General features: G+C 39.3%; 2 protein-coding genes across 5 annotated transcripts in view; one reads left to right on the top strand and one right to left on the bottom strand.

The window, feature by feature from the left end:
• Positions 1–12,573, bottom strand: part of UBP1 (upstream binding protein 1) — a 53,178-nt gene that overhangs the window by 12,812 nt on the left and 27,793 nt on the right. For all 3 annotated transcript variants that reach the window (XM_054019500.1, XM_054019498.1, XM_054019499.1), the window contains 3 exons: positions 4,346–4,449; positions 2,514–2,568; positions 2,185–2,278 (listed from right to left, as the gene is read on the bottom strand). In XM_054019500.1, coding sequence (XP_053875475.1) covers positions 2,185–2,278; positions 2,514–2,568; positions 4,346–4,449 — 253 coding nt within the window. The remainder of the gene's footprint in view (positions 1–2,184; positions 2,279–2,513; positions 2,569–4,345; positions 4,450–12,573) is intronic.
• FBXL2 (F-box and leucine rich repeat protein 2) overlaps positions 1–12,573 on the top strand; it is a 136,744-nt gene that overhangs the window by 116,036 nt on the left and 8,135 nt on the right. Inside the window, exon 16 of one of the 2 annotated variants that reach the window (XR_008443945.1) lies at positions 10,396–12,288. The gene's annotated coding sequence lies outside the window, so the exon portion shown is untranslated. Of the gene's footprint in view, positions 1–10,395 lie in introns of both variants that reach the window. The other variant, XR_008443944.1, reaches the window with a different exon arrangement.

The raw sequence follows: 12,573 nt of genomic DNA, 5'->3' as shown, positions 1-12,573 counted from the left end.
CCTAGGTTAAGAAGTTATATTAGGCCAGTAAGACCTGGCAGTTGGCTGCATGCAATTGTACAGAGAGGCAGAAAAATGTGACTCTCTCCCAAAGAGGTCAAGCCTTTTCAAGACCATGTCAGAGTCAGGCTTTAAGGTCAGAAGGGACCATTATGATCATCTAGTCGCACAATGCAGGCCACAAAATCTCACCCACCCATGTCTTTGATGGTACTCTTGCTCAACTTAGATTTCTCCTGTACCACGAACACAACTAAGGAGCCTAGGTTGGGTGAATACAGAAACATTCAAACCTTGTTAAAAGCTATTTGGTACCTCTTCTCAACCACTTCTCATGGTGGGCATTATTGTGGCTGGCACCTGCCACAGGGCCTAGTTGGGTCAAGCAGCCCCTTCTTTCTCAGAATGGTAATATTATCCAGGCCAAGAACTAATAGACGAGAAATACCAAATTATATGACATCCTACCACTGCTGTCTCTACCTCCATATTTCCAGTAACCTGCAGAGGGAGTTCCTGGAATATTTTAAAGTCATCAGGCATTGGTACCAATGCCAAGCATACTGCCTTTTCAGGAGATGAAGCTAAGAGGTTCCTTAAGTGGCAATATGGGGTGCTGGTGTTGCTCTACCCTAGGATCTGGTTGCTCCCAATATTCCAGCATACATGTCTGGCTAGAGATGCTGAAAGGGAGCGTGACCTCTCTATTACAGAAAAGACCCGTTCCCCACTGCCTGAGATGGTGGCATTACTGTTGACTCTTGCCAGTCTTGCGGTGGTGGCTGATCCCTGTAGGGGATCTGGCAAGACGCTGCATGGTACTGACTCTCCAAACCTCTCAGCTTGAAGATGAGAAGAATGTATGCCCAAGTCATAGTGAGGAGGAGACAACTCCTCTAGGAGCAACAACGACTTACATGGCACTCTCAGTACCACGGTTTGTACCAGTACCAGCAAGTCCTTTACCACTCGTGGTTTTTCCAAGTCTACCTTGAGCTTATTCACCTTGGTTGGTGTTGATGCTGAGGGGGTAGGTCCTGGAGCCAGGGTCAGTGCTGGTATGGTCATGGGTGCCACAAGCTTCTCCATTTCCCTAGCCCTCAATGCTATGCAAGGCCTGGTGGATTTCTCTGCAGAGGCTTTGCATTACCTGTCTTTATGGGAGGACACCGAAAGTTCTGTCTGGAGTCTCTACCACTATGCTTTAAGCAACCTGTTGGTGCTGGACTTTGACACTGTAGTTGGTGGTCCCGGTTTTGATGATGATGATATCTGCTTTGGAGCCATGGCAGCTGTGCCCTGTTTCTTTCTTGGTGCTGTTTTGCCCACACTGCTATCTTGTCTGCTGTGCAGGGTGCTGAATGAGCCTGGCTTGTCCTCTAGCAAGATTTTGGAGCTCGTCTCCTTAGACCCTAAGACAGACCTTTATGGATTGTTCTGGAAAGTGGAGTTTGACCCTTGTGTCTTATGACTTAACATATCCTAGCAGGAAATGTCAGGCACATTGAACATCTGCCTTGGAGAATCACACGTACCAAGCAGAAGAGGCACCTACTGCATCCATCTTTTAGGGGGACTAGTCCAGCGCGGCACGAACAGGGCTTGAAGCCTACAGGTTTCAAGGCTGCCATGTTAAGGAGCAATTTTAAAGGGGCGGGGGTTTAACCTCCAATACCCTGTCCAGTCAAGTGAACAGGATCCCAGCAGTTGAAGCAGAAGGTAATCAAAGGAGTTCTGAAGAAGTTCACAAGATTTGAAGAAGGTTGAGCCAAATCTATGGTCAGACATTCGCCACGTTCCATTGTGCTGCCACAGGCCATTCCACTCTTTATGCCCTCACATGGGAGCACTGAACTAGACAGACCACGAGTCTAATCCAGTGTGTCGATTCATTCTCTTCCTAAATAAGGAGTGAATTGGCATTTGAGTCTGTGAACCATCATTACTGGTGGTGATGCAGAAGAAAGAAAGAAAGCCCAGTTTCACTTTTAGGTGTCAGGTTGAGTTTGTAGAGCTGGCAGTTAAAGGCAGCTTTTTCCCTGAAAACTGAACATTTGGCCTAGAAATCAGAAAGACACTAAATATTCAACCCCATGATGCTATTTTTACAGAGTATAATTTTTCAGAGAAGACACTCACTCAAAACTTGAGGGAAAACTCTAAATAGACATTAAAAAAAAATACCTGAGAAATTTGAAAAAAGCCTTGTATAGGTAGAGAACCTATGTTTGAGTAACCACTGCTGAGTTTCCTGGATTGTGGCTGAAGGCTGAAGTTGCTGTGAGAAACAGGGTTGAAGAAGACAATTTTGATGTTAAATTGTTTTTATAAAACAAATAAAAGTCAACTAATTTTGTTACATTATTAAAAACAAATAAGTATCTCATTTCCTTTCATCAGAACACACCAATAATGAAATCAGTATGAATCACCTCCACTTCACTGATTATTCAGCAATTAGGTACAAGGTTTGCATTGTGTAATGAAGACTAAACAGCAATATAGATACTCACATCTCCAGACCCTTGAGAAGTTCCATCTCCTTGATGATTTGGGGAGGAAGAATTGCTACGGTGGAGAGGTGGAACAAAAATAATGATATTACTGGATTTTTAAAAGTTAAGAGAATAAAACCATTCAAGCATTACTGATAAAGGTAACTTTCAATTTCCAAAATGATAAAAAAAAAAGTCCCTATTTTATGGCAGCAGCATGATTCCTAGGTTAAAGACCACTCAGGGAATAAACTGGTCTGGTAGAGATATGCTGTAAGAAAGAGGAATATCATCACTTAGACTGTGCAAATCACTTGGTTCCTAATCTAATCACTGCTAGTCAACTGAAAAAGCAGCACCCATAATAAACTCACACATCCAACCATCTATCTTAAAAGGAAGAAATGAATAGTGGTCACAGGATTGAAGAGGTAAGAGAGGTGCTGTCCATCCTCTGATGCACAGGGTCAGTCACAAAAAAGGTAGAGATGCCAGGATCAGCTTTCTGAACACCCTGAAAAAAATTAGTGGTTCTCCTGAATGTTGCATTAGTGACAGTAAATTACACCAATACTTCACATTTATATAGCACCTTTCACCCCAGTTTCTTATAATTTTATACATATGGCACCACTGCAGAGGCGTCTGACATGGAGGGCATCAGTCAACCAGAGCAAAACATGAGATACAATAGTAGGCTAACCTCTACTCTTACATAACATTCAGATCAGATAGTCTTTCAGATTAGACTTTAAAAACTGAACCTGATATAGATTCTGGCATGGAGCTCTATTTTGAGGCTTAAACTAAAGGATGTGCCAACCATACCAAAATGGTAAACACATTTCTACAAGACAAATGAAATATTTAAAACCTGATACTTAGATTACTAAGCAATCCTTTCCAGCAGAGCCTAAAGTTTCAGAGTTACTGTGTGTACTTTAAGCTTTTCTCTGCAGAAAACGCTTCTGTCAAACATTCTTCCCCCCCCCTCCCCCTCACACCATTAGGCCAAGTCTGAAGGGAAAAATCTGTAATCTGCCACTGTCACGGCATCTCCTTCCCAAACACCATCATAAACAAAGAGATGAATATTAATGTTTTCTGTAAGTGGTTCAACTACAGGACCTACTGCAAGTAAGCCACCACACTTGAAGATGAAAAAGTAGAAAGACAAAAGAAAGGCGGGGAGAGAAAGACAACACTCTTGATCATAAATCTTCCCCTAGGTCCCTCATTTTTAGTTGTGCTATCTCACCTGACTCTCCCTCCTCCTCCCCCCCCCCCCCCTTTAAATGAAGGAAGGAAGATAAGTAATTGATTTAGCAGCTATTACTGGTATTTCACTGTGAATTTCACGGATTAGATTTACTGTAGTATCCCCCTTCCCTTACAGGAATAAAGCTATAGTGGTACAAGCACTTATACCAATATTACTGTCCACACGAGGGGTTGTACTGCTGTAACTTCGCTGATACAGTTTAAGTGATCCAACTTTTGTGTAGATAAGGCCTTAGTAAGTACCCCAGTTAAAAGGAAAAGAACTTGCTATGGATTGTGCTACAGTCAATAAGTTAAGTTTCCAGCAATGGACACTGAGCAGGGAAAATATGATTCCTGGGGCTGGAGGAATAATTTTACAATTGAAAAAAATAATGCCAAAAGTTTCAGAGTTCTGAAAAATGTTGGCCAAAGTTCTACATTTCCCCCCACTCAAATTAATTTTGGGGATCGGTAGTCAAGCTTTCATATTTATACATATCTACATTCAGATTAAAGGAAAATGCTTTAAGCATAAGATTGATTTTTTTAAAAAATACTTCAAATTAAACTACAGAAAAGTAACTTACCTGTCTGGGACACTGTAGGTACTATGTTGAGCAGAGGTAAAAGTTGGTGTTGGGGTAGGGCTATTGTTTACAAATGCCGTAGGAGTATCAGGCCATGGTGAGCACTGAAGATAGAGAAAAGAATTAAACAATAAGTTTATCGTAAAACCTTGTCACTTTGGCATGTAGTCCTACACTGAAAAGCCCTGAGTTCACTCTTGTTGAATTTTAATCTGAGTTTTCAAATTAAGTTTCCCGCACCCCACTTGTTCCATGCATGTATCTGATCCTGACCAGGAATTTTAATTAAACCAAGGCTGTTTTATTTATTTTTTCTGTTCCACGAAGGAGATTCCTATTTATTATTAACTTGATTATTGCTTTCTAATGACACAATGAAGTTGGTGGGGATGGAGCTGATGGAAGGACTGCAGAGATTATTAAAACAAACAAACCAAACAAAAAAAACGGACATCTGAAATCTGCACAAATCAACCCCAATAGGCAGCAAATGGCTACAAGAAGGTTCAGGGATAATGAGTATAAGCAAAGCTGAGAAACCAGATTTCAGTACTCAGTCCATAAGCTTAAAAAGGTGCCTACCCTGACAGTGCTCACATTAGCTGTTACTCTGAGATGTCTAGCAGTATTTCTTTTTCAAACGATTGTTATTTCGTTGAAGACTAAATTGATGCCCACATGCAGTTTTGCTTTCTCTTTCATGCTAAGCTGGGAGTTTTATTCATGAAGTAGTAATTCATCAGAAGCATTTACTGATAAACCCACTATCAAGTTAGGTCAATTTTTTTAAAGTCTACCAGCCAGGATAAAGGCCCTTTAAAATGACACTGGCGTTTAGTGCTCCAAATGCTTTATTATAATCTATTAAAAATAAAATTATTTTTTAAAAAAGATTTAGCTTTTAATAAGGAAAAGTGCAAGGACACATGGATAAACTGTAAAACAAGCAGCCAAACAAAGATTAAATGAACAGAAGGCCAAGACCATGCTAGACATGCCAACACAGGTTTCTGATACATTCCTCACGATTGTCCGTTAACCCAAATATAAGCGAAAGTTTCTTTAAGGCAGTTTTTAAAGCTATTTCTTGTCCCTGAAAAGCAAGAGCTAAACAGTAAGTCCCAGAATTTAACAGGTGCCTACACTTCTAACATGGAAGATTCAGTGAACTTGAAATCCCTCATATGTTTGAGTACTGAAAGGCCCTTTTTATCAACAAAAACATGAGAAAAATCTTATGCTGCCTGCACGTTTTTTTGACATGCTTATTAATCTTTTTGTGCTGGAAGTCTGTCTTTCACTTGCCAGCAATGAGTACACCAAAAATCCTAAAACTGGTTAATGTTCCTAGAGACACTGCTTGGGGCCTCAAAAGCTGGAAAACTTGGAAATCACATATACAGTGGACTCACGCTAGAGGGGGATTTGTGATCTTATAACTTATTAATACAAAGAATGTCACATTGTTACCATGTACAGATATAGCCGACACTGGCATACTAGACTGCGACTTCACTCATACTAAACATGATCGTTCACTGTTGTCTGGTACTCCCCCACCCATTCTGCCATATCTACCTGACGTCTCTCATCATAAACTAAGACTCTAAGCTCTCAGGGACAAGGACTCTATTATGTGTGTACACAGCAACACACACAATGAGGCTTTGATCCCTAATTGTGAGCTTTAGGCACAACCACAATACAAATAATAAAACTAACGAGCCTTCTATTTCTCTAGCACGAAGAGGAAAGTTTAGAGGGTAAAAGATTTCTGACATCCCTAAAACAGGACATGGCCAGGATACTACCTCCTGTCTGTGCTCTAGTGAGGCAATTTTCTGTATGTACTTACCACTAGGACATTGTGTTTTGAGCGGTTTTGATTTTAATACAACTTATAGTAGATTTCTTTAGTTAAAGCTGCCAAAGATTTTTTAATTTTAATTTTTTAGTATTTACACCAAATCAGAATAACCTGAGACTCTGGAGTTCTGGAAGTAACATTGCACAGTGGGCTTTTGACTAGCCATAAAGAGAAATAAAAAAAAAAAAAACATTCAGTTCAGTTGGGACAGTGGGGTAATTTCCTTTGAAGATTCTCAAATTCTCAATCCCCAAAGTCCAGGAGACTTCACTATAAACAAGACAAGAATTACATCTGTCTTACTCTTTTGGCTGCTTTCCTGAAGTGTTACTGTTCAAAAAACTTGAATTTTCTGATACCATAATTTGTGATAAAATACTATGCAATAGGGCCCTACCAAATTCACGGTCCATTTTAGTCAATTTCACAGCCATAGGATTTTTAAAACCTTAAATTTCATGATTTCAGCGATTTAAATCTGAAATTTCAGTGTTGTAATTGTAGGGCTCCTAACCAAAAACGAGTTATGGGGGCGGGGGAGGCAGGGTTGCAAGGTTATTGTAGAAAGGGTTGCAGTATTGCTATCCTTACTTCTGTGCTGCTGCTGATGGCGGCGCTGCCTTCAGAGCTGGGAAGCTGGAGAGCAGCGGTTGCTGGCCGGGAGCCCAGCTCTGAAGGCAGAGTTACCACCACTAGCAGCGCAGAAGTAAGGCATGATATGGTATTGCCATCCTTCTGCACTGCTGCCTGCAGAGCTTGGCCCTCCGTCAGCAGCTGCCACTCTCAAGCCACTCAGCTTTGAAGCACAGAAGTAAAGATGATATGGTATGGTATTACCACACTTACTTTTGCGCTGCCCCATAAAATAACCTTGTGACCCCCTGCAACTCGCTTTTGGGTCAGGACCCCCAAATTTCAGAAGTGCTGGTCTCCCAGGTGAAATCTGTAGAATACAGGGTGAAAGTGCACAAAACACCAGATTTCACAGTCCGTGACACATTTTTCGTGGCCGTGAATTTGGTAGGGCCGTAATGATAATGCTTACTCGGTCCTTTTCCAGTACTCTAAAACATAAACATAGTTATAACATACTTGTTTTGCTTAAATTTTCAAGGTTCCCCCCCCAAAATGAGGAATATTTACTAGGGCAGTCAAGCAATTAAAAATAATGAATCGCTCGATTAATTGCACTGTTAAATAATAGAATACCATTTATTTAAATATTTTTGGGTGTTTTCTACATTTTCAAAAATATTGATTTCTATTACAACACAATACAAAATGTACAATGCTCACTTTATATTTTATTACAAATATTTGCACTGTAAAAATAAAATAGTATTTTTCAATTCACCTCATACAAGTACTGTAGTGCAATCTCTATTGTGAAAACGCAACTTACAAAAGTAGATTTTTTTTGTGTTACATAATTGCACTCAAAAACAAAACAATGTAAAACTTTAGAACCTGTAGGTCCATTCAGTCCTATTTCTTGTTCAGCCAATCGCTTAGAGAACAAGTTTGTTTACATTTATGGGAGATACCGCTGACTGCTTCTTATTTACAATGTCACCTGAAAGTAAGAACAGGCGTTCGCATGGCAGTTTCGTAGCCAGCATTGCAAGGACTGTGCCAGATATGCTAAACATACATATGCCCCTTCATGCTTTGGCCATTATTCCAGAGGACATGCTTCCATACGTATGATGCTCCTTAAAAAACAACAACGTGTTAATTAAATTTGTGACTGAATTCCTTTGGGAAGAATTGTATGTCTCCTACTCTGTTTTACACACATTCTGCCATATATTCCATGTTATAGTTGTCTCGGATGATGACCCAGCATATTCGTTTTAAGAACACTGTCACAGCAGATTTGACAAAATGCAAAGAAGGTACCAATATGAGATTTCTAAGGATAGATACAGCACTCAACCCAAGGTTTCAGAATCTGAAGTGCCTTCCAAATACTGAGAGGGATGAGGTGTGGCGCATGCTTTCAGAAGTCTTAAAAGAGCAACACTCAGATACGGAAACTACAGAACTTGAACCATCAAAAAAGAAAATCAACCTTCTGCTGGTGGCATCTGACTCAGATGATGAAAATGAACATGCGTTGGTCCGCTCTGCTTTGGATCGTTATCAAGCAGAACCCGTCATCCGCATGGACGCATGTCTTCTGGAATGGTGGTTGTAGCATGAAGGGACATATGAATTTTTAGCGCATCTGGCACGTAAATATCTTGCAACACCGGCTACGACAGTTCCATGCTGTTCTCATTTTCAGGTGACACTGTAAACAAGACGTGGGCAGCATTATCTCCTGCCACTTGTAACCAAACTTGATTGTCTGAGCAATTTGCTGATGTAGGACTGAGTGGACTTGTAGGCGCTAATGTTTTACATTGCATTCAAAAATAAAGGTTTTTTTGTACCTAATTCTACATTTGTAAATTCAACTTTCATGATAAAGAGATTGCACTACAGTACCTGTATTCGGTGAATTGAAAAATACTATTTCTTTTATTTTTACAGTGCAAATATTTGTAATAAAAAATAATATAAAGTGAGCACTGTACACTTTGCATTCTGTTGTAATAGAAATCAATATATTTGAAAATGTAGAAAAACATACAAAAATATTTAATAAATTTCAATTAGTATTCTATTGTTTAACAATGCGATTAATTGAGATTAATTTTTTTATCTGAGTTAATTTTTTTGAGTTAATCACGTGAGTTAACTGCAATTGGCAGCCCTAATAGTTACACAATTTGCACATTAAAAGCTGTATGTTGCTCTCACTGTGCCACTTTACATTAAGCCATGCTGCCATTACTGTTGACAATATATTAAAATGATCAAGAAAATGAATATACAAGACAGCCAGTCAGAGGCAAGACAATGATGTGTGTCCACAACTGCACAGTAAAGTGGTTCCTACTCAAACATCTTCTGTTTGACATCAAAATAGTAAAACAAATGAATATCCCTAATTTCAGTGTAATGACTTTCAAAAACGAACATTCTCAACCTTTCAATGACCTAATATTTGTTCACCCTTACTTTCTTTTAAGCCACTGACTTCAGATCCTAAAGTCTCACATGAACTTCATTTCTCTTTAAATAGCCTTGTTTTATAGAAAGTTTGTTTATTTAAGAATTGATTAAATAAAATATCACATGACAACAGCAAGATAGATGTCAGCATTATTATATACATCTATGATGTCTTGCAGAAGAACCAGAAATACTTTCCAACAAGCCACAGTTGCTTTAATCACATCTGCAATAACTAAAACTTGTATCCATGGAACAATCCTCCATTATTCTGTCTTGTAATATACCAGGGTTGATAAAAATCATTAAAAAAGAAGTTTTTGATAAAATACTTTGAGAGGGAAAAAACACCTATCTAAAGATACATTGTAGCTCAAAGATATCACATCATGGAATGGGGATTATAAATTCTAATTCTATAGTATGAGACAATATATTCATGTAACGTTTAAGAAAAGTTTTGTAAATGAGTTCCAATAGTTCATGGATTAGGGACCTTTGGAGCCACTTCCCAGAGCTGTTTTCTCCCTACTCTCAGAACACTGAAATTCACTCTGAATTCATGCTTTGAGAAGGTACCTAAAAAGTCAAAGATTGTGGGTCCTGTGAGAAGTTCACTCCCTATCCAAAGTATCATAACCACAGCAGTTAACAAAAAGAATTAGAGGCCTTTTTATGACTACCCAAAATAAGATCCTTATTCTCAGGAACAGAGTCACTTTTCAGATTTAGAGTGTGCTGCTTGATCAGCATGACTATTTATAGAGCCCCCCATAATGGCATGTCAAAGAACATATAAAAATATAGGGTTCGTATCCCAAATAGCTTTTAGTCTAACATGACCATATACAATTAAAAATTCTGTTCATGTAATAAATTACTTTAAACACAGAGTCAGAAAATGAGGATATTACTGTCCCCAGAATGCTAAATCAGCCATACTGCACATCTTGTACTTTTGGCATGTAAATTGAATATATTAAAAGATGCATTTAAGAAGAAACAAGCATAAAAGTACTAGGTACATGCTATAGGGCCAAGCAAAGTTTACTAGGATAACCTTAAAATTAAGTATAACCCACCCATATACTTTATACTGCATCATTTGGCTTTGTTTCTCCAGAGGAGTGGAAGAGAATGCAGCAGTGTGGAGGAAGGAGATACGGTCACATGGAGGATCTTACTTGAATACTGAGTGTCTGCACATGTGCAGAGAGTAGGGCATGGTAACTCAAAGACCCAGAAACTTCCAGAACAGAGTGGTAGTTACCAGACATTCTCAGTTGCTGTTCTGAGGCTGTATAGGAAGTTTTCACTGTGGGCTACTCACTTAGCAGTCATATTCTAGTCACCCTCAGAGAGCTGAGCCAACCAGAGAGCAGTGGATGGAGTGGTTATAAATAGAAGTGTTAAAAGTAGCCCCATAGACTCAACAGGTGATTATCTCATGGTTCTGTGTCAATCTGCTGTGAGGGCTGGGTCCCAATCCCTGTACCACCTTGGACACAGGCTGCAGATTTCTGTTTCCCCACAACTGAGAGCACCTGTCAGCTATTAACCCAAGGTTTAGAATGCTGCTAGCTGTGGAGGCCCACATTGTTTGCTGACAGGGTTCTAAAGTGTTTGAAAGGACTGAAATGCTGCCATTTCTCAGGCTCTGAAGAGTCCAGATGACATACTGTGGTCACACTACAAAGAGCGAGAAAGCACCTGTTTGAAGATCAGAGGGGAATGCGTTTTGATAGGTGCACTAATGTACAGAAAACGTCGTATTAAAACCTTGTATTTGAATGTTTCTAACAGAAATAAAAGGGGGAAGTCTGTATAAGGAACACCAGCAGATTTACTGTTTAATAGCTTTTATTTAAAAGTTATTCACAGCATTCCAAATACTATTTACCATGTTTTATGCTGTTTACAAGTGTTTTGTGTGCATTAAATGTTTGTTTTACTAAGAAAATGTATGGTACTCACTCTCTGAAGCTGACTGGGAACTATTAGCATCCATTTATCAAGGTTTACATATAATAGCCCTGAAGTTTAACTGTCATGTGTTTCTGAAAAGTCCTTACAAGACAGAACTCTAGTCTGTGCTTCAGCAAAGAGTTAAGCTGAGGTTCAGTATAGTTAGACACAATATTGCATGAGCAGCCCATGTACCCCATTACATAAACAAGTCAAAAACTGAAGTGTACTATGAACTGAAAATTATTCTAATTTTGTATTTCAATTAACTTTTGTTTAAAAGAATTAAGCTCTGTACAGTACAAGCCTTACACTTGCAAAACTTAACATTCAGCATATTATAAACTCCACATTTGCAAAGATTAGGAAGTTTGAGAAGTATGGCTCATAACAGAGCCCTTTAATCACTGAAAGCCTTCAGCCTGTAGTTCTACAGGTCCTCCCTTGAGACAGAGAAGACATGAAATGCAGGATTAAAAACAACAACAAGTCTCCTGGGCTTAAAGAGTCTTGACTACAAGAGAAGAAAGAGTAGTGAAGACCTAATGAAATCATTATGAAAAGGGCTAGGTCCATTTTTGCCAAATGTAAGGGAAGTTCTATCTTTCTCTAGAGACTAAGCTCTGGCTTTCCAGCACTTAAGAGGGATGCAAACTGGAGATCTCCTTCCCACAGGACGACACCTGCCTGACAACTAGCAGCAGCAATATGCACTTAGCAGGAGGCCACATCCAAAGAGAGATTCACTGAGCACGGGGAGAAGAACTCCCTGGGCATTACCATACTCTAAAATACCTAATTTAGTCAGAAAGGAAAAAGAGGTTCAAAAACGTAAACACTGGAAGTCGAGCCTTGCCATCTGAAAGAGCTGCCTCCACCTAATTAGAAATGTTAACATGCTTTATAGGGAGAGACACATGTTGAGCACTGATTTTTTTTTTGTTTCCCCTGTATACATCTGCTGATGGACATCCTGCCCAGCAGCAGAAGAATGTCTGAGTTGACAATGGATACTGCAGAAGAAATGCAACAGCTTCAACTAAGGAACTAGGTATTCTGGATTGCCAATATTTTACTATAAACTTTAGGTAATTCCAGACAACCCAGTGTTTACTACAGCATCAGGTAAAACAAAATTCTCCAAAGAATTCATCCCACTGTTTACAGTGCTCGATTATAGCGCCTCAGTTGTGTGGGGCATTTCATAAACAAAGAATGAACAGGTCCCTTGCCTTGAGAAATGTACAAGCAGAATTTTGAATAGCACACAAAGGGATGACAAAGTGGGGAGGGAAATACTGATGGACAAGAGTCAGCTAATTGTCACTTAAGTGCT

This window comes from Malaclemys terrapin, chromosome 2 (genome assembly GCF_027887155.1).
Source record: "Malaclemys terrapin pileata isolate rMalTer1 chromosome 2, rMalTer1.hap1, whole genome shotgun sequence".
In the NCBI taxonomy this organism is placed as follows: domain Eukaryota; kingdom Metazoa; phylum Chordata; order Testudines; family Emydidae; genus Malaclemys; species Malaclemys terrapin.
Note: the sequence above shows the minus strand (reverse complement) of the source record. Positions and strands in the feature narration are given on the sequence as shown.